Here is a 22891-nt window from a genome sequence, read left to right as displayed (position 1 = left end):
ACCTGTAACAATATAATGGTCCACGGAATGGCCAAACTATTCCAAACACCACAGCTGCTTTAGTGTTGTTACTCTCAGTGCACCACTCACAGTATTATAACCCACTGTATCTGAGTGTGGAATCACAGCTGTACAGCAGCTGATCGTAAAGTTCTACAGTGGGTTGTGAGTGCAGACGATTATTGGGATACAGCTTCTACCCTGGAGAATATTTATAGCACATGCTGCCTCAACCATGCACACAGCCTATTTGGCTTAATGTCTCACTTAAATGCTAAATATAAATGTCAAAATGAGTACAGTGGAACCTCGGTATACGTCCTTAATCCGTTCCAGACCCTTTGACTTATACCAAACAGAACGTTTACCAAACAAATTTTTCCCATAAGAAAATGGGAAAATGATTAATCCGTTTCCATGAAAAAAAAATCCTATTGCTATTGGCATATTATACATTGATGGGGTTGTATAAAATAATTTAAACACTGCTTAATACTAAAATACATAAATACAAAAGCAATTAGATGAAATAAATGAAAATTTTACCTCACTTTACTTTTTAATAACATCTTTGCTTTTCACAATCGTAGATACCGTCGTTCTAGGCAAACGGTATGCAACAGCCATGTCCCGGATACGCATGCCACCTTCATACTTTTCAACAATCAATTCAAATTTACATGAAAAAAACACAATCACGTTGTGACGATGCAGGTTTGCTGTATGCTTCCATTTGCTGCTGGGGAGCCCTTGAATCCTACACCATCGGTAATGTGCCTCGCTGCTAACCTCATCGGTAACAACAAAGCAAGGGGATGGTGAAAAAGTGCAAAGTGCTTTTATTAAAACAATTAACAAAACAAGGTGTTCTTCTTAAAAACAACGAAGTTAAAATACAGCAGGAAGCATTCTTTAAAAATAAAAAACAAGAAGTAGCCCAGTTCCTTTTTACCTGGCGGCCCCCCGCTTCTTTATTTTTACTCCCCTTCAAGCCAACTCACGCTTCTGTTTATCAAGATAAGTAGCCCCAGGAACAATCATGAATGCGGACAGTCCCTCACAAGTGCACTTTGGTGAGAAACGCCCACATCGCTAATCGCCCTGACAACCTTCAGCCACATAACCACCACGCCCCCTCACCAAGCTGCGAGTGCGGTGATTATTTATTTTAAAGCTGGACTTTGACAGGAGCTGTGGACCCGCTATATCACACACGTGAAAGTTCACAGAGAGTTATAGCGAGGGTTGTTCACTGAATGCTAGCAACTGGCGCACTAACGCTCGTGGGCAGTCGTGGCTTTGACTCGAGAGAGGTAAACAGGGTTAGCACGCGAGTCATATTCCAAACAAAGGTCGTATATCAAGCAAAATTTTTCGTGTCCAAACAGGACGTATACCAAGTTGGACTTATTCCAAAGCAGACGTATACCAAGGTACCACTGTATTTCCTTGTTAATTTTATATCTAATTGGGTATTTTGAATTTCCCTTTGGGATTAATAAAGTACAGTGGATCATCGGTTCACGACCATAATTCGTTCCAAAAGTCTGGTCGTAAACCAATTTGGTTGTGAACCGAAGTAATTTCCTCCATAGAATTGTATGTAAATACAATGAATCCATTCCAGACCGAACAAACAGTATGTAAATATATTTTTTTAAAGATTTTTAAGTACAAATATAGTTAATCATACCATAGAAAGCACAGCGTAATAGTAAACTAAATGTAAAAACATTGAATAATGCTGAGAAAACCTTGAAAAACAGAGAAAACTAACACTGCAAGAGTTTGCGCTATAGCGCTATGAACCTCTCCCTAAAAACACTTTTTTTTAATGAGTTTTAAGCACAGGGAAAAAAATGAACATTTGAAAAATCCGTCAAGAAAAGTAAACATTGCAACAATGCATGCTACAAACCGATCGCTGTAAACAGAAGTGAAGTGGAGGTTAAAATCCAATAGAAAAAAGACTTCATTAAATACAATGAGGTTAAAACAATGCTCAGATCTGTCTCTTTAAAAATAAGCCTGGTGCATTTTTTAACTGCCTTCTCTGCCTTATGCGTCCAGCCGTCTCTCTCTCTCTCTCTCTCTCTCTCTCTCTCTCTCGTGCGTGTGTCTATCTGTGTGTGTGTGTGTGTGTGTCTGTGTGTCTGTGTGTCTGTGTGTCTGTCTCTCTCTCACATGTGTCTGTGTCTGTCTGTCTATCTATCTATCTATCTATCTATCTATCTATCTATCTATCTATCTATCTATCTATCTATCTATCTATCTGTCTATCTATCTATCTAATTTATTGTGCTCACATTGCATGTAGTACATAAAGATGTTTTCTTAATCTTCATACTCAAACCAGAAACTTGAAAATAAAGTCTAAATGGCAAAATTATCTTATTTAAAACTAGGGAGCTCCGCCCCCTGCTCGTTTTGCTCGCCCCCGGGTTTTGTTAACCGGATATACAATTTAAAGAGATTGTTATTTTCATGGGAATTGTTACATACTCTTTCAGTTCTATGTTGCAGTGCTTCTCCGTGATCATAAATATATACCTGACCGAATTGTGGTTTCTTCTAAATTAAACTTGTAGCTTTAATTGTTGCGGGACCACAGATAACGTATGGCGAACGTGGAAAGATTATTGTAGACTCTGATATTTTGCCTGGAGTGTTTGTGGATTTCACTTTCACTAAACAACAAATCTTTTAATTCTCGCAGATACACCTCTTCATTGGGAAGAAACACCACTTTGAATTAGAAGATCTACAAGTCTCCAACTTAAACTTTAAAGTCTTGCAATATCTACATACTTCTGACATATCACCTATGTCCATATATTTGATCTGTTTTTGCTGTTCTGTTATTTCAGCAAGTAATAATTTCCGTTTGTTTGTGCTAATGCGATCTTTACTTTCTATTTTTTGATACTTTCGAATTTTACTACTTTCATATTCTTTAACTTGCTCTGCATGTGTATTGCGCCAACATTTTTGAACGTCTTTATGAAGTCTTTTATTTCTGTCCCTGGTTGGACCTACAAGGCTTTCAGTCCCACTTGGTCCGGGCTGATTATTACTTTCCTTATTTTCAGAATTTGCACATAGATTATTATTGTTCTTTTTTGCATTCTTTTTTGCCTTCTTTTCTCTCTAACGCTTTTGGGTCTCTTTTCGGTGCGCTGCTCTTTCTTCTTCGCTTAGCCGTTGACGTGCCATCTTGAACGTATGGAATTTTTTAAGAGCTGAGAGCACATGTGTGTCTGCCAAAAGCATTCCAACAACTGAGAGGTTAGATGTCCGTGATCTTGTTTTAAATTGGTTGTTCTTGCAGGACGTCAAAGTGTCTTTCCAAGAAGGGCACGTCTCAACCCCAGGTTTTTTTTATATAATAGAGAGACATCAGATGTAAATAAGAAATGCTTAAATATTCAATGACAAAATCTGAAGCTGAGTATTACACTATATGCAAATTGGTTACACCCACTTCTTTCTACATCTGCATATCTACTTAGGCAAGGTATGCCAATAAATAAATAAAATCTAAGCAAAGTACACAACATTCAGAGGTATCATGACAGACATAGGGGTAATGAGAAGAAGTCATTGGGCTTGCAGTACCAACCAAACTGTGAGATGCCCTGAAAACTCAAGATGATGCTGGACTACATCCACTTGTAAACAGCACAATGTGATATTTTCTCAATACCATCAAAGTGTCAAATGAATTTTTCAAACCTTTTATCCTGTCTCTTTCTCTCCATCTCACTGAATTTCAATTGGCAGTTGGCACAGACAGCGCAGAACGGATTAAATGAGCACTGAGCATATTTCACATATTAAGCCTCACTTTAAAATACATCTTGTTAGAAGATCCTCATTCTAAGCTCTACAGTTGAGTCATTCATCAAGCTGTTGTGGAAAAGTCAGAGAGGTTGTGTGTGTGGGCAGGCTGGCACCACATCCACTTTTACCATTGGCACCAGTTTTATTAATGCCAAACCATGGCTGGTGAAGGTTTTCTCTTTTTTTTATTCTTTTTGTTTTAAGTGCCTCTGGTTTTATAGCAAATGAGCTTGGCAGTTAGTTAGTGTGCGTGATCTATAGGTTAAAACTGTAGGTAGTAAGAGCTCTGATTAAATAAGCACTAAACAGGCAGTTAATAGTTGTAAGAGCCGTTTGCCAGTTATTTATGTCATGTTAAGTTGATGCAAGCATTTTCTTAGTTATGTTAAATGTTTGCCTATAAATTAGAATACAGCATATGGAAGGCTCTTATAACCCCAACAAGCTGAATTGAAAAGGAATATTCTAATTACAGAATTTCTTGTCACTCTGATTACAGATTATTTTGAGTTAGCATGCTGCCTTACCGTGTGTAAAGCATGGTGGGCATCATTGGTACAAGTGGTATGTGCAGCACATACTGAATGTGAAGTAAAGCATAGAGAAATAACTCAACAACTTAATTGTAGAAACAATTGAAGTTTACCAAGAAGAAACTTTTTTTTTTGCGTTTTATTCTACATGTGTGTAACAACTCTTCTCTATTCCTGTGTAGACTGTTTACTTAGAAATGTCACCAAACCTATTTAAACCAGACCTTTTTGGACTGAGAGATTTCTTCTGGTACGAGTTTGTCTCATGCTTGATCTGGCCTTTCTCACCAGCAACTACAATAGTTGTGGTCCGGTGTCAGCCCTGCTGATTACGTACATTTACCATTTAGGTTAAATATTTGCCATTTTAAGTGATTTCACATTTTGTACATGTAAATGTAAAATGAAGGTTAAAAAATAAGCACACCCTTTTACAAATGACCCCATAAAAGCACAACTTCTCTAAATATTTTAGTCACTCTGTCACCATCCTGAGTACGTGACCACAACTTTAACATTATTATTATTCTAATTCTAAATTGGCCAACCCCAATTATCACATACTCTAGAATGTGGTAAAAACACAAACAGAGTGAAGTAGACAGAATTTAGAAATATGTACCTCATTACAAATCAAAGTCATGGGGCCTGGAGCCTATTCTGTAAAGATAACTCTGAATAGGGATGCTCTCCATGAAAAGACACAGACATAATCACTTGTGCCAGGCCAATATATTGTTACCAGTCAGCCTAACCTGCACATCTTTGAGATATGGGGGAAAAAACAAGTAGGCACAAGGAGAACATTCTAACTTTCACACGGACAGTGAAAAGACCACAATTTGATTTTTGTCACCTGAAGTTCTCAGGGAACATCCCTAATGACTGCACCTCTGTACTGTCCCAGTAATGATGCTGACTGTAAACAAATATTGGACAAATATTAGATAAATGCAAATGATAATAGGATTAAACTAAAACATACCTAATACACAAAACATGAAGCTCTTAAAACAACAACAAGCGACAAGCAAAACATACAGCTCACCAGCAGCAGAAAGCCAGCAGCCACCCTAACCCCCCTTCACAATGCAAGCTGCAGAGACTCAAAGTGGCAAAAGGACAGCTGCTGTACAGATTTTAAAATGATAAATGGGCAGCATGACAGAAGCAGCAGAAAGACAGCAGATGATCTGACAGCATCTCCTTCGCATGCATTCAGCGGAACAAATCCCCAAACCCCCTCCCAATTTCACAATGCGCGCAGCATTATACGTTCTGCGAGAAAGAGATTTAACCATGCCCGGGGCTGGAGATAAAGGACTAGTATTGTTTTTACACTGTCATGTGAGACAAGGCAGTAAGACATCATTTAAAACAAGTCCACGGACATCTAACCTAGCAGTTGTTGGATTGCTGTTGGCAGACATGCTTAATAGATAGATAGATAGATACTCCAGCAGCAGCATACTGATAGCAAACAATATTAAATTAAAGAGTGATAAAAATGCAGGTAAAACAGACAATAACTTTGTATAATGTTAAAATTTACCCCCCAGGGTGGAATTGAAGAGTCGCATAGTTGGGGGGAGGAACGATCTCCTCAGTCTGTCAGTGGAGCAGGGACAGTGACAGCAGTCTGTCGCTGAAGCTGCTCCTCTGTCTGGAGATGATCCTGTACAGTGGATGCAGTGGATTCTCCATGATTGATAGGAGCCTGCTCAGCGCCCATCGCTCCACCACTTATGTCAAACTGTCCAGCTCCATGCTGACAATAGGGCCTGCCTTCCTCACCAGTTTGTCCAGGCGTGAGGCATCCTTTTTCTTTATGCTGCCACCCCAGCACACCACCGCATAGAAGAGGGCACTCAACATCAACCATATGATAGAACATCTGCAGCATCTTATTGCAGATGTTGAAGGACGCCAGTCTTCTAAGGAAGTATAGTCATCTCTGTCCTCTATTGCACAGAGCATCAGTATTCATGTGCTCCCAGCTCTCAAAACAATGACAAGCAACAACGCAGAACAGGCAACTCACCAGCAGCAGAAAGTCAGCAGATGATCCGAGCGCTTTTCTTTAGCATGCATTCAGCCACCCTATCCCATCCCCCCTTCACAATGCAAGTGGCAAAAGGACAGCTGCTGTACATGCTTTGAAATGATTGGGCAGCGAGACAAGCAGAACAGGCAACTCGCCAGCAGCAGAAAGGCAGCAGATGATCCAACAGCATCTCCTTAGCGTGCGTTCAGCCGCACCCACTTCACAATGCGAGCAGCGTTATACATCCTGCAAGAAAGAGATGGAACCACGCCTGGGGCCGGAAATAAAGGACAAGTATTGTTTTTACCAAAGTTTTAAAGTAAAACTGAAAATAATGCATATGTAACAATTCCCATGAAAATAACAATGTCTTTAAATTGTATATCTGGTAAATCAAACCCGGGGTGGGCAAGCGAAGCGAGCAGGGGGGCAGAGCCCCCTAGTTATTATTATTATTATTAATCCATCCAAGGTCTGTTTCTGCCTTGTGCCCAATGCTACGGCTATGCTTTAAGCATATGCATTAAGCAGAGAGGAATAGATAGATAGATAGATAGATAGATAGATAGATAGATAGATAGATAGATAGATAGATAGATAGATAGATAGATAGATAGATAGATAGATAGATAGATAGATAGATAGATAGTGTGGAATATGGCCGGCCATTCATCCCGGCCAATACCCCCAGGCTGCTAGGTGGAGCCCTCCTTGCAACGTGGATATGCCCACGAATTCCAGCAGGGCATCATGGACTATGGAGTTTTAATACACAGCCCTGCTGGATAACGTCGGAGTCACCAGGGAACGCTGCAGGGAGATACAGAGACGTTTATTTTCCATACAGCCCGGAAATAAATCCCAGTCACATGGTTGGAAGAAATAAAGTGCTTCCAGGCTGATGAAGAAAAGGAGAAGTTTTTACCTGACCCGGAAGTGATAGAAAGTCACATGGACTGAGGGACAGAAACACTTCCAGGTCATGGACTATAAAATGGTTATGGGAAACCCCAGAAGATTGAGCTGAGCTGGGTGGAAGGGTGGCAACGCGTCTGGGAGAGTGGAGGATTGGTTATTGTTTATTTGATCATTGTGATTGTTATTGGAGTATTGTGGAGAGGAGGGTGCTTTGTGCACTTTATTATTATAATAAATATTCATCTTTGGACTTTTACCTGGTGTCTGACATGTGGTCTGAGGGTTCAAGGGGTCAAGAAAACCCTAATCTGCCACAATAGATAGATAGATAGTGTCACACATGCGTGTTTAGGAGACAACTAAAGGGCTTGAATGAATGTAATTCTACACCTGACAAGGTGTGGCAATGTGTACTAATTCTCGGGAAATCCGGCCTGTTTCTGGGGCAGCCAGCGACGTCACTTCCGGTTCCAGACCTGATGACATCACTTCCCTTACTGGCCTATAAAACTGTCATCTTGCATTCAGTATATCAGTTCTGTTTTGGATTCAGTTGTGTGAACATGTCTGTTCGTGATAAGCATTTTCGCAGCCAGGAAATATTATATGGGTGGCTGCCCCAAACCTTCGCAATGTCTTTGTGTCGTTCTTGTGACAGTGGCATAGCCGGCAGGATGAAAGAAACCCTGAAGAGAACAGAACCAGACCTGAATCATGACCAAGTGGGATAGTACCAGGGCCGAGTTTCCAGGTGGGGGGTTCGTCCTGGATTTCGGAAAGAACCGATGCAGACTTCGCTCCCTTTGTCTAGTTCCGGGCCACCTAATACAAGTAGAGAGAGTGTCGATGGGACATACATAAGTGAGCTGGTCTCTATGGGGGAAGGCATTACCTGCCTTCTCCCAGTATGTGGATTGTAACACTCGGGGAAACAGGACTATCGACCTACTGTATGCAAACGTTAAAGACGCATACAGCGCCACCCCGCTGCCTGCGCTTGGGAAAGCAGATCATAACCTGGTTCTGCTTCAGCCTCAATAAAAACCAAGAGTGAGGGCACTACTTACAACTACACGCTCATTCAGGAAGTGGTCCACTGAGGCAGAGCAGGCTCTGAGAGACTGCTTTGGAACTACAGACTGGGATATATTGCTTGGGTCACATAGTGAGAACATTGAAGAGGCTGTTGAATGCACAACTGATTACATCAACTTCTGTATGGACATTGTAGTTCCAGTAAGAACAGTATGCTGCTATGCTAACAACAAGCCATGGGTTACAAGTGACATCAAGGGCCTTTTGAACCAGAAGAAAAGGGCTTTTAAAGGTGGTGATAAGCATGAGCTCAAGTGCGTGCAGAAGGAACTCCGAGTCCAGCTCAGGGTGGCAAAAGAGCAGTACAGGAGAAAGCTGGAGCAGAAGTTGCAGAACAACAGCATGAAGGAAGTGTGGGATGGGATGAAGATTATCACTGGCTGCAGCTCGAAGCGGGGTGCCGCCATCGAGACAGACGTGGAGAGAGCAAACCAAATGAACAACTTCTTTAATAGGTTTGATCACAGTAACCCACTCTCACCTCGGAGTACTGCATCCTCCAACCATCCTTCTGCTGATACCAGCATAGGTGAGACATCCCCACCCACAATTACAGCAGCCCAGGTGAGCAGAGAGCTGAAAAGACTTTGTGCCAGCAAAGCAGCGGGTCCAGATGGTGTATCGTCACGATTGCTGAAGGCCTGTGCGTTGGAACTGTGGAGTCCTCTACAGCGCATCTTCAACCTGAGCCTGGAACAGGGAGAGTCCCAAGGCTTTGGAAAATATCTTGTCCTAAAGGTATCACGTCCTAGTGAGCTGAATGACTTCCGGCCTGTTGCTCTGATGTCACATCTGATGAAGACCATGGAGCGGCTGCTGCTTCACCACCTGAGGCCACAGGTCCGACGCCCTCGACCCTCTGCAGTTCGCATACCAGGAGAAGGTGGGAGCAGAGGATGCCATCATCTATATGCTTCACCGATCCCTCTCCCACCTGGACAGAGGCAGTGGTGCTGTAAGAATTATGTTTTTGGACTTCTCTAGCGCCTTCAACACCATCCAACCTCTGCTCCTTAGAGACAAGCTGACTGAGATGGGAGTAGACTCACACCTGGTGGCATGGATTGTGGACTATCTTACAGACAGACCTCAATATGTGCGTCTTGGGAACTGCAGGTCTGACATTGTGTTCAGCAATACAGGGCGAGGGGACTGTACTTTCTCCGGTCCTGTTCAATCTATATACATCAGACTTCCAATATGACTCGAGTCCTGCCACGTGCAAAAGTTCGCTGATGACACTGCTATTGTGGGCTGCATCAGGAGTGGGCAGGAGGAGGAGTACAGAAAGTTAATCAAAGACTTTGTTAAATGGTGCGACTCAAACCACTTACACCTTAACACCAGCAAGACCAAGGAGCTGGTGGTGGATTTTAGGAGGCCTAGGCCCCTCATGGACCCTGTGATCATCAGAGGTGACTGTGTGCAGAGGGTGCAGACCTTTAAATATCTGGGAGTGCAGCTGGATGACAAATTGGACTGGACTGCCAATACTGATGCTCTATGTAAGAAAGGTCAGAGCAGACTATACTTTCTGAGAAGGTTGGCATCCTTCAACATCTGCAGTAAGATGCTGCAGATGTTCTACCAGACGGTTGTGGCAAGTGCCCTCTTCTACGCGGTGGTGTGCTGGGGTGGCAGCATAAAGATGAAAGACGCCTCACGCCTGGACAAACTTGTTAAGAAGGCAGGCTCTATTGTAGGATTAAAGTTGGACAGTTTAACATCTGTGGCAGAGCGACGGGCACTAAGCAAACTCCTGTCAATCATGAATAATCCACTGCATCCACTGAACAGTGTCATCTCCAGGCAGAGGAGTAGCTTCAGTGACAGACTTTTGTCACTGTCCTGCTCCACTGACAGACTGAGGAGATCGTTCCTCCCCCACACTATGCGACTCTTCAATTCCACCCGGGGGAGTAAATGCTAACATTAATTTTATTTTAATTTTTTTCATTTTTATTACTATTTAATTTAATATTGTTTCTTTGTATCAGTATACTGCTGCTGGATTATGTGAATTTCCCCTTGGGATTAATAAAGTATCTATCTATCTATCTATCTATCTATCTATCTATCTATCTATCTATCTATCTATCTATCTATCTATCTATCTATCTATCTATCTATCTATCTAGGTTTAGGTTTAGGTTTAGGTTTAGTTTATTTATATAGCACATTTACAACAGCCACACGACTGACCAAAGTGCTGTACATTTAGAAACATCAACATAAAATAGAAATATACGATTTAGCCAAAAGAAGCACAGCAGAAACACATAAAAATAATTTGTATAAATATATCTATACATATACATATATCTACACTTACACACATCTAGGTAGGCAAAATAAAGCCTAGTAAGCCAGAGAGAACAGATGTGTTTTTAAAATAGATTTAAAAATAGTCAGACTAGGAGCCATTCGATTTCAATAGGCAGATCATTCCAAAGACGAGGCCCAATTACCGAGAAAGCACGGTCACCTCTACGCTTGAGTCTGGAGTGTGGAATTAAAAGAAGGTTCTGATCACCAGATCTCAAACTTCTCAGGGGGGTATATTGGTGAAGCAATTCAGATAAATAGATGGGTGCTTGTTGGTGTAGTGTTTTAAAAACAAATAATAAGATTTTAAAATGTATTCTAAATTGAACAGGCAACCAATGAAGGGACTTCAGAAGCGAGTCACATGATCCATTTTTTTATTTTTTAAAAGAAATTTAGCTGCTGCGTTCTGGACCAATTGAAGACGGGCAATTTGGGATTTGGAGATGCCATAATAAAGAGAGTTGCAATAGTCGAGGCGAGATGTAATAAAAGCATGTATGGCCAACTCCAGGGTCTTGTCAGTGAGATAAGGTTTAATTTTTGCAAGCGTGCAAGCTGATAAAAGCTCGATCCGATCACGGCAGAGACTTGTTTGTCAAGTTTTAATGAGTCATCTAACAGGACACCCAGATTCCGAACCTGTGAAGACCTGAAAGCTGATAAAGGTCCCAGGTCAAATTCCGGGGCCTTCATATGTTCAGAAGGGCCAAAGACTATTACCTCAGTCTTCTCTTCATTTAAAGATAAGAAGTTTTGGGATAGCCAAGATTTAACTTCATCTAAACAAGATAACAAGGCATTCATAGCCAGGGATCATTTTTCTTAAAAGGTAAATAAATTTGAGTGTCATCAGCATAAAGGTGAAATGATACCCCATGTTTTCTAAAAATAGAGCCTAGAGGTAGCATATACAGAGAAAATAAAGTGGGAGACAACACAGAGCCTTGAGGAAGACCACAGGAGAGAGAGGACGTCGAGGAGGAGAAGTCTCCTAGCCTAACCATGTATTTTCTATCAGATAAAAATGACTGAAACCATTTTAAAACTGTGCCAGAAAGACCCACCCAGGACTCTAGTCTATTTAGTAATATCGAATGATTAATAGTGTCGAAAGCAGCTGATAAATCTAATAGAACAAGGACCACAGAATTCCCTGTATCAGTGGCTAAAAAGATGTCATTTAACACTCTCAAGAGGGCTGATTCGGTACTGTGGGCCGCCTTGAAACCAGATTGAAAATGCTCAAACAAATTGTTTAAAGCAAGAAAAGATTGAAGTTGGAAAACACAATCTTTTCCAAAACCTTAGAAAGAAACGGTAGGACCGAGATAGGGCGATAGTTTTTTAAAACTGACAAATCGAGTGAAGGCTTCTTGAGGAGGGGAGTAATAGTAGCCACTTTCAAATTAGAAGGAACCACGCCTGTTGAGAGGCACTTATTAAAAAGGACGCTAGGCCCGGTCCGATCAAATCAATGATTTGTATTAAAAATCTAGGATGGATAGCGTCATATGGAGAGGAGGATGGCTTCAGTTTAACAATAGTATCTTTGAGTGACTGTATAGAGACTGGTTCAAAAGTATCCCAAGACATAGACAACGGCAGAGGAGCAGGCTGCTTGGTAGAGAAGATATGGGCTCCCAGACCAGGTTTACTTACTTTGTCTTTAAAAAATCTCGAGAAGCTTTCACAAAGGGCAACAGAAGCAACTGACCCAGTGTGTACTGGGGGATTGACAAAAGAATTAATAACAGAAAACATGACCTTAGGTCTAGACTGATTATGCAAAATTAAATTAGAAAAATAGGTTGCCTTAGCTGATTTGGCAGCTCTCTGATAAGCCGATAGACTATCTTTGAACAGCTGTAGAGAAATGTGTAACCTGTCCTTTTTCCACTTACGCTCAGCCTTTCTACAAATCTGCCTTAGTAGCCGAGTCTCTGCAGAATGCCACACTTCAGATTTAGGTTTGAGCTTAAGAGGTTTAAAAGGAGCAGTTTCATTCATTACATCAAGCCAGGCATTTTGTAACAGACTGAGATGTTCGTCTGCATCCAAGTCTGATAATGGAGAGTCCAACAGTAGATGAGAACAAAGCTTTGTAAAACACTGACTAAAATTAACACTAACAAACTGAGGTGAGTATACCCTAGTCAGAGATGTCACTTTAGAAGAAACATAAGGAAGGCTAGGAAGGCACATGGAAAATAAAACAGGCTTGTGATCAGAGAGCATAAAGTCAGAGACAGTGACATCAGTAATATCAACTCCATAAGAGAGGATGAGGTCAAGAGTATGTCCATGAATGTGAGTGGGACTTTTAACCCACTGTGTCAGGTTAAAAGCCTCGATTAGATTAAGAAATTCCCTCGAGAGAGGGTTTAACTGACAACAAACATGAACGTTAAAATCGGCCATCAATAAAAAGCGATCAAATTTAGTAACAATATTACCAATAAAGTCAGTGAATTGCTGAAGAAAGTCCTTATCTGAGTGAGGAGGACGGTAAATCAGCCCTAGGCAGATATGACCGTTCCAGTCGAGGTGAATAAGTTGAGCTTCAAAGCTGGTATAAATATCTGGAGAGATCGAGGAACACTGCGCACGGTGAGAGTTTTTCAAAACAGTCGCTATCCCACCCCCACGTCCGTTTTGGCGGGAGGAATTAAAAAATGTACAGTCTACCGGGACCAACTCAGCGAAGGGGGTAAGATCACCACATTTAATCCATGACTCAGTAATGAACATAAAATCCAGATTTTGCGAGGAGAAAAAGTCATTCAACAGAAATGTCTTGTTTACTGCTGAGCGAGCATTAATTAAAACCATTTTAGGTGAAGGAACAGCGTCGGGTAAGAGAGAGACTCTACACAGCGGCCGTAGCGTACCTGAGTCAACTCCAGATCTGCGGAGATGGTGGCCGATCCGAGGGAGTCCAAGCCGGGGGGTAGAGGGTGAGGACAGGGGAAGAGCAGGTCGAAGCCACCAGTGCGCCTGGTCCACAAGACGCCAAATCACAGAGCCACCTTGTAGCGGCTCGGAAAACGGACTTGTAATACAGCCCGCATGCAGGCGGGCTTTCAACTTGATCGCGAATCCTCCCCTGCATCTACGTTTCCTCCTGCGTTTTCTCCAAAGAATGTTTAAAGGCCAGCGGCGAATACAGTCCGGAATGACAATTTTGAAATTCTCATGTTGTTTGTTAAGAACACACTCCATCTCCGACTTGTGAAAATTAAAAAGAGTTGATCGAATATCCAAGAGACACTGACGATCATAGACTATAAGGGCACTACAGTTTGAATACAGTGCACTCAACCAAACTATCAGGCAGGAGAGCAGTAGACAGCATGCCGACACAGGCGCCATCTTTCACTTTCACCTGGCTTGCTTAAGCATCTATCTATCTATCTATCTATCTATCTATCTAAGTGACAGGGAATTATTATGCTCTCTTGGAGGAGAGAGCTGTCCTACCCGTGGGGGCCAAGGCCCCGGAACAAAACACGGCTTCCCCAGACCAGCAGGCATGGAAGCTGGATCCTGAGCGATCCACCCAAAAACAGGCTGATGATCTTTGGGAAATGGTGGCGGGATGGTTAAGGCCCACCGAGTGCTCCACCTTCCAGTTAGGAAAAAAGGTAGCCTGCTTCCTATTAATGAGCAACCTTCCCATCCATTTCACCCAGCTGGTCTTGGGAGAATTTACCTCTATGGACGAGTTCATCAAGCTCGTGGAAACAGCTAGGACAGCCTCACAATTTAGGAGAGCAGAACTGTCCTTTAGCAGACGTTACAGAGATTATGTCCCTCGTAATCTGCCCCCTTGGCATACTGTAAACTGGAGTTTGCACCACGAGCGTGGCCCTTACCTGGGAGCGAGGCAGCATGCAGGTGGGGGGGGAGGATTGTTTGCACTTTCAAACTCCCCATTGCCCCATATGGGAGTGGTCATTGTAAATGTATTTAAGGTTGAAGCCCTCTTCGATTCCGGTAGCAACCTCGCCATTGTTGATCGCCAGTATGTACTGCCATGACAGTGGTTGAAAGTAAAGACCAGTTTAACCTGTGTACTGTGTTCTACCCAGAAGGATCAGTTAAAAAACTCACCGTTGAGGTCCTCCCAAATCTATCTTTCGCTGTGATTCTCGGGCAGGACTGGACTTATAGTAAAAGCGGTGAAGTGCTGGCCAACCCCAAACCTAATTTAAGCCTAGTAACAGATGGAAATAATCTGTCGCAGGTTGTCTCCCCACCGTGTACCCAGCCGGCAGGGAGAGATATGGGAGGCCAAAATGAGGAGGGGGAAGTTCCCGGGCCCTCGTAGACAGTTACATCATCAATCCGCGTCTCGGTGGAGTGGGATGACTACCTGCACCTTGAGGTCAGACCACACTCTCTCACAGATCTAAGTTTGCATCTTAGACAAATGCTGGCCTTGTTTACAAGGGAACAATGGAATGACGATTCCCTTAAATTTGCAAAGAATGCAGTCATTCCAGTCAACAGTCAAGACACCCATCAGCCCATGCCACAGGGCCCCCATTTTGTTATTGAGAATGATTTATTATATCAGGTCAGTGAACACAAGGGGGATGGACGGAAGTTGTTGCTGATTCCACGAACCTTCTGGCATCAGGTTTGTGAGTTAGCTCACACCCACCTCCTAGGAGGCCACCTGGGCGCCAAGAAAACATTGGAGCGTATCAAGCTCCGATTTTACTTGCCGGGAATTAACAAGGAGGTTCACCGCTTCTGTATCTCTTGTCCAGAGTGTCAGCTGCGGAAAATTCCTGGGAGGGACTGTGCTCCTCTTGTTCCCCTTCCCTTGATTGATTTCCCATTCGAAAGAATAAGGTTCGATATACTGGGACCCCTAAAGCCTTGAGCCCGAGGACTTAAGTAAATATTAGTTCTCGTGGATTATGCGACCCGATATCCAGAAGCTGTTCTGTTGCACTCATCCACTTCCAAAGCCATTGCACGGGAACTGGTAGGAGTCTTTGTGCGATCAGCATCCCCAAAGAAGTCCTTATGGACCAGGGGATGTCGTTTACCTTGGAGATGTTCAGGGAAACAGCCAAGTTACTCAAGATAAAGCACTTGAGGACCGCAGTATATCATCCTCAAACCAACAGTCTAGTGGAGAGGTTTAACCAGACTCTCAAACAGATGCTTCGCAAGGTGGTCAGCAGGGACGGAAGGAATTGGGATCAACTCCTCCCCCTTGTACACTTTGCCTACAGGGAAGTCCCTCAAGTCTCAACGGGGTTCTCACCATTTTAATTGTTATATGGACGACAACCCTGGGGTATATTGGACATCTTGAAAGAAGATTGGGAAGAAGAGGCTTTTCCCTCGACTAATATTTTTAAGTATATCGCGCAGTTATGCGATAGATTTGAGAAAATTCAACCTATACTAAAAAGTCACATGGAGAAGATGCAAGCAGCACAGGCCTGCTATTATGACCATGGCACAATGCTTCGGGAGTTCCAACCAGGGGATCTGGTCATGGTGTTGTTTCCTACCTCCCATTCTAAACTATTTGCCCATTGGCAAGGACCATAAGTTAAAGAGAGGAAAGGGCTCATTGACTATTTGTTGAAACAACCCAGTTGTCGGCTGATCGTGAATCTGCTGAAACCGTGGAAAGAAAGGGATCCTGAACCCTCCCCCGGATAGCCCCGCTCATTCTTTGCTCAGACCAACACACTTAACTTTGGCTCTATCTTGAATCCCTGACAGAGTCCAGAGCTCAAAGCAATTATCTTGTCTGTCCCGGAGGTGGTAGACAAAAAACCAAGAAGGGCCTCTCTGATTGCCCATGACATTGTGTTTAAACCCGGGGTTATAGTCAGAGAGCACCCCTATCATCTTCCAGAGGCAAAGAAGGCTGAAGTGGAGCTTGAAATCAAGCGCATGCTGGACTTAGGAGTCATAGAGGAAAGTTATAGTCCCTGGTCCAGGCCAATAGTCTTGGTTAGTTAGCCCGATGGAAGTTGGAGGTTTTGCAATGACTTCCGTCGACTTAATCAGGTCTCCCAATTTGATGTTTATCCAATGCCTCGAGTGGACGACCTCCTTGAGAGGCTTGGACAGGCAAAATATTTGACCACACTTGACATGACCAAGGGGTGCTGGCAGGTTCCTTTAACGGACTCCGCAAACACTAAGACTGCATTTAGCACCCCTAGTGGGCACTGGCAGTATCATGTCCTTCCATTCAGGTTACATGGGGATCCTGGACAAAATGCTCTGCGCCCATAACACATATGCCGCTGCCTACCTAGATGACGTCGTCATCTATTCCAGCACCTGGAAGGAACGCCTACGGCATGTCCGAGCAATATTATGGATGCTAGGTGAGGCCGGTCTTCGGATCAATCCAAAAAAATATTTTTTTAGGTTGGAAGAAACCAAATATTTGGGCTACCTAGTGTGTCATGGTACTGTGAAGCCACAGTGTTCTAAAATAAATGCCATTTTGAAATGGCCCTGTCTGTGAACCAAGCAGCATGTCCTAGCATTTCTTGATTTAACCAGTTACTACTGCCAGTTTGTACCACGGTTTTCGGAGAGAGCTGCACCCTTGAGTGATTTAACAAAGAAGAGGGCTCCCAACATTGTAGTATGGACCGATACAACAGAAGCTGCATTCAATGACTTGAAAAGGACCCTGATGTCGGCACCTGCTTTGAAAGCACCTGACTTTTCGCTTCCTTTTATCCTCCAGATGGACGCTTCGGACACAGGCCTAGGAGCAGTATTGAGCCAAAGTGTCGATGGTGATGGTCGATGAACACCCTGTCATGTTCTTGAGCCGGAAATTGCTGGATCGGGAGACCAGGTATTCGGCGGTGGAGAGAGGGGCTCTTGCAATTAAGTTTGCAATTAAACAGTTGAGGTACTACCTCCTGGGTCGGGAGTTTACACTTGTCACGGACCAAGCACCTTTACAGTGGATGGCCCTGCACAAGGAGTCTAACCCTCGAGTCACTAAGTGGTTCCTTGATCGGCAATCTTATAAGTCAATGCTCGTTCATCAGAAGGGCTCACTCCATACCAACGCTGATGCCCTCTCTTGCGTTCACGACCTCTCGGTGCAGATCACCTGACCCAACAAGTCTGGGCTGAGGGGTGGGCCCTGTCACACACGCGTGTTTTTGTCATTTTTGTGACAATAGATAGATAGATAGATAGATAGATAGATAGATAGATAGATAGATAGATAGATAGATAGATAGATAGATAGATAGTATAAAATGCAAATGTTATTCATTTGTGAATGGGAAATTCTCTTCACTAAGATAAATTATTAACACTAGCATTGGGCATCATTGTTTTATGTTAATGGTCAATGCCAGAATTGCCTTGAATGTTAGAATTTGTGCAGAGCACTAATTCTTCTTACTCTGATTTTCACAGAAGATTACATTGAGTTCTTTTCACTTTTCACTCTTTCTAAATGGGAGTTTTGTACCAGGTAATCTGGTGCATTTCCTAACCCTACATATTAGGTTACAGCATACATTTGAGTGTGAGTTTGTACCATGGGTTGGACTGACATCCCATCTGAGGCAGATTCTTTGTTTGGGCTGTTTACTCCTGAGATAGATTACGGCGACTTAAGGCCCTACAGTGAAGATAATGAGTGAATGAAAATTAAATCCTTTCAGCAACTGTTTTTTTCTGTAAAGTTTCATTTTATAATTTAAGAAATTTCATTTCAGTTCTTTATTGTTTTGTTTTTACCTAATAATGTGCATTCAGTGTATTATTTACTATGTGTGGGCTCCAATTGTTAAAAAATACCCTAAATTATTTGCTTCTGGATCACATTAAAATTGTCTATATGAGAATGAGGTTGTTAATATCCATCCATCCATCCATTATCCAACCTGCTATATCCTAACTACAGGGTCACGGGGGTCTAATGAAGCATGCAAAATGCAAAGGTATGCAGAGTACAAGCTTTTAAACAATCAATTGTGATTTGCTTGATGAAGCTGAATACATTCCAAGCTATTAAAAAAAACATAAATATGCTAGGTTTTTAATTAAGCTCTCATTTTCATTTGTTAAAGCACAAACTAATATTTTCAGCATTTTCAGAATCCTTATATTTCTTACCATAAACACTTGGGGAGTTGCTGCCATTGTTTTCAGAACTTTCAGTCTTTGGTTGTTTTCAGCAACACACAAGTAATATTTCTTCATACCTGTTTGGCACTGAGAAGACAAATATCATGTTATCGAATTTTCTAGTTGTGGTTAATAAATTAAGTGCAGGGCTCTACTTACTTACATCCAGTATCTCATGAAATCTATGCTTTCAATCACCCTATGAAAGTGAAGGATAAACCACCGAAATGAAAGCAGCTATTCCATTATTGAAAAATTTAGATTTCCCTTTCTAGGTTTAGTGTCTATACTGGTATGGACCTGCATACTTTCTTGCTATCCTTTCTTTTTTTCTAGATGACTGTCTTGCCAGTTTACTTCTGTCGGAATATGATTAAGGGGTAAAAGCCTGCTATCACGCACACTTTGTTTTTTATAGTATTGGCGAATGAAACAATAAACATGAGATGGTGTGGCATTGTACAAACTGTAACTCATTCACACATAGCTATGTTTTCAGGAAACAGGATAGGAGATGATGAGAAATGAAGGAAATAAATCAAATTTACATTGGCCATTAATGAAAAGCACATTCTTACGGTGAAATGTGGGAAATCTGCCAAGAAGAAACATTTTTTAAGTGCATTCAAGGTGGGTAGAGGGAACAAAGTTAGGCGTTCCACGTAGCACATATACAGTTGATATAAAAAGTCTACAGACTCCTGACAAAATCGCATAAAAAATGAAAGCACGATAAATCCTGTCAAAACTTATTCCGCCTTTATTGATAAATTGCAATCTACTATATACAAAGAAGGTGAAAGCAAATCAGCAATGGTTTAGTGAAAAAAGGAACAAAAGAAATCATACAAAAACTTGGTGGCGTTAGTGTGCACAATCTTTAATAAATAAGACTGTGTACAGTATCAACCAATCACAATACATTTTATCTCTTATAGTAGTTAGTATACACCTGAAATCAAGTAAAGTGGCTCTGAGTGAGCTCAGATAAAGTGTTGCTGTTCCTGTAGAATTGTTCTGATATTCTCTTGGTTGCAACATACTCCAAAACCTATGGTCCACTTTTAAAACATGAATGAGATCTCATCATTGAAAGGTACAATCAGGACAGGGATAAAAAAAAAAGTATCCAAAGCACTGAACATCCCATAGAGCACAGTAAAGACAGGCATCAACAACTGAAGAAAATATAGCTCAACAGTGACTCGACAAATATCTGGACATCCTTCCAAGATGAGAATAATGTTCTTAATGAGAACACAAGGAGAAAATTGGACATGGAAGGCCACCAAGAGGCCTATAGCAACATTAAAGGAGCTGCAGGATTTCTTGGCAAGTACTAGCTGTTCACCTGCATGTGACAATGATCAGTCTCAGTGTTGTGCATGAACTAGTTCAAAAGAGCGTGTTTATTGAACAAACTCGTTTTTCTAAGAACAGTGACTTTAACGTAACATACAGTATTTGCAAGTGAAGAACTTGAACATGAGCTAGTTCAGTTTTATGTGACAATCTGGATCTGGTTTTGGTCCAGATTAAACGTTTTGCCTTACCCTGTAATGTAGGGGTGGTGCCAAATAGGAATACGGCAACAAAAGTGGATTTTTTAACGTATACTTATTTTGTACAATGTTTTTGCCATTTATTTGTATTCAGAAAAATAATGTAAAATCAAATAGGCACTGTCTGTGTCTGCCTGCTTGAGCTGAAGCTGCACCTCCACTAACACAAGCATGTGGTGAAGCTCTGCTTTCACTTTTAGGAAAACGTTCTACTTCACAAGGCCACTTTATATTTTTCACCGTTGGACATGCAATATGTGACAAGAATTTTGATCGGCAGCATAATAGGTTAGTTCACCTACATGCTGGTTCCACAGTCACCATTTGTGTCTCACGTTTGGAAATAGAGTGGTAATTTATATGTATACTTGCATCTATTTAATTTCTTTTTTGACCGGGAGTATATTAGTATATACAGTTATACATGTTTGTTGCTGGGTATAACTCAATAAAGTTTAAAAGTCTTCATATTGTAATTATTGTATTTTATTCAACAACGCTGTAATGTCCTAATAGAAGGCATGCAAAACTGAAAAAAGTAAACTCATGGGTCATTTATTCTCACTCCTTAAAAAATACAAAATGAACTGAATATCCATCCAGCCATCCATTATCCAACCCGCTATATCTTAACTACAGGGTCATGGGGGTCTGCTGGAGTCAGTCCCAGCCAACACAGGGCGCAAGGCAGGAACAAACCCCGGGCAGGGTGCCAGCCCAGCGCAGGGCACACACACACACACACACACACAAGGGACAATTTAGAATCGCCAATGCACCTAACCTGCATGTCTTTGGACTGTGGGAGGAAACCCACGCAGACATGGAGAGAACATGCAAACTCCACACAGGGAAGACCTGGGAAGTGAACCCGGGTCTCCTAATTGCGCCACCCACTGCGCCACCGTGCCGCCCTGAGCTGAATATGAACTAGTTCAAAACTAAAATGGTGAACTATGAACGTGAATTTATTTATTTTAATCTGTGTGAACTGAACTTTGAGCTAGTTCTTGTGAGGTGTGAACTTGCACAACACTGCTCAGTCATATTCTTCATATGTCTGGATTATGGGTTATGGAAGTAAGACGAAAGCCTTTTCTCAAAAAGAAAAGCATCCAAACTTTAGTAAAAAGTTTTAACCAGTCTCTCACAACCATGTGGAAGAATGTGTGGTCCGTTGAGAGCAAGGTTGAATGTTTTGGCCATAATTCCAAAAGATATCCATCTATCCATTATGCAACCCGTTATATCGTAATGGTCAAGGGGGTCCGCTGGAGCCAATCCCAGCCAACACAAGGCGCAAGGCAGGAAACAAACCCCAGGCAGGGTGCCAGCCTACCGCAGTTCCAAAAGATGTGATTGGCACAAACAAAAAAAAAAAACACAGCACATCATCAGCCATATCCACTGTGAAACAAGATGGAGGCAGTATCATATTTTGGGGCTGCTCTTCTTCAGATGGAACTGGGACTTTAATCAAGGATGGAATGGAATCATGAATAGCTCTAAGTATCAGTCTATTTGGGCACAAAACATCTGCTAGGAAGTTGAAGATGACGAGTAATTTCACCTTTCATCATGACAGCAAACCAAACCACAGATCAAAGTCGTCAAAGCAATGGCTTCATGAATGGAGGATCAATGCTCTAGAATGGCCTAGCCAGACATCAAACGTTAATCCAACTGAAATTCTGTATGGTGACCTGAAGAGAGCTGTGCATGGGAGATGCCCACATAATTTGATAGATCTGGAATTTGTTTTGCATGAAGGACTGGGCAAAAATCCTGATAGACTGATAGACTCATCTCCAAAAAGACTGAGTGCTGTAATAAATCCAAAAGGTACTTCAGCTAAGTATGAGTTTAGTGGTGGGCACACTCATGCAACCAGGTTTTTATATGATTTTTTTTTTCCTTTTTTCACTAAACACTTCCTGATTTGTTTTCACCTTATTAGTATAAATTGCAATGTTGCAGTAAAGGTGGAATAAGTTCTGACAGGATTTATCTTGGTTTCATTGTTTTAAATCTGCAATTTTACCAGGGGTCTGTAGACTTTTTATATCTGCTGTAAGCACCCAGGAGGGGTCACCTGAAGGTCACCATATTAAACCCAGACTTATCTTCTCTTTCTTAATTCCCATGAAAATGCTTTCATAACCTCATACTGGAAATTTCTGGACTTTGTTTCATTTAGTGTTTGTAAACTCTGTCTCCTTAAGATAACCTTTCCTGTCTACTCTGCTTTGTGGATTACCAGGTCCATGGAAAATGGCTCTTATTGGACCAACTGGTTCAGGACTGGACCCCAGTGTGCTAACTCCTGTCCTTTCCTCTTGTCTCTTGAGGCCCTGTTGTGGGTGCCGGTGTCCCCTCTGCTGTTGTCTCCGACATCCTTTTACTCTCACCTTCTCACTCCTTTTGTT

The 22891-nt window shown here is 42.0% G+C and overlaps 1 protein-coding gene across 1 annotated transcript in view; it reads right to left on the bottom strand.

Moving 5' to 3' along the window:
* LOC120538546 (golgin subfamily A member 6-like protein 1) overlaps window positions 1–22891 on the bottom strand; it is a 48240-nt gene that overhangs the window by 8296 nt on the left and 17053 nt on the right. The window contains exon 6 of the mRNA XM_039767971.1: window positions 18892–18990. Coding sequence (XP_039623905.1) covers window positions 18892–18990 — 99 coding nt within the window. The remainder of the gene's footprint in view (window positions 1–18891; window positions 18991–22891) is intronic.

The sequence above is a fragment of the Polypterus senegalus genome, chromosome 1 (assembly GCF_016835505.1).
Source record: "Polypterus senegalus isolate Bchr_013 chromosome 1, ASM1683550v1, whole genome shotgun sequence".
NCBI classification, from domain to species: domain Eukaryota; kingdom Metazoa; phylum Chordata; class Cladistia; order Polypteriformes; family Polypteridae; genus Polypterus; species Polypterus senegalus.
This window is presented reverse-complemented; position numbering and strand designations above follow the sequence as displayed.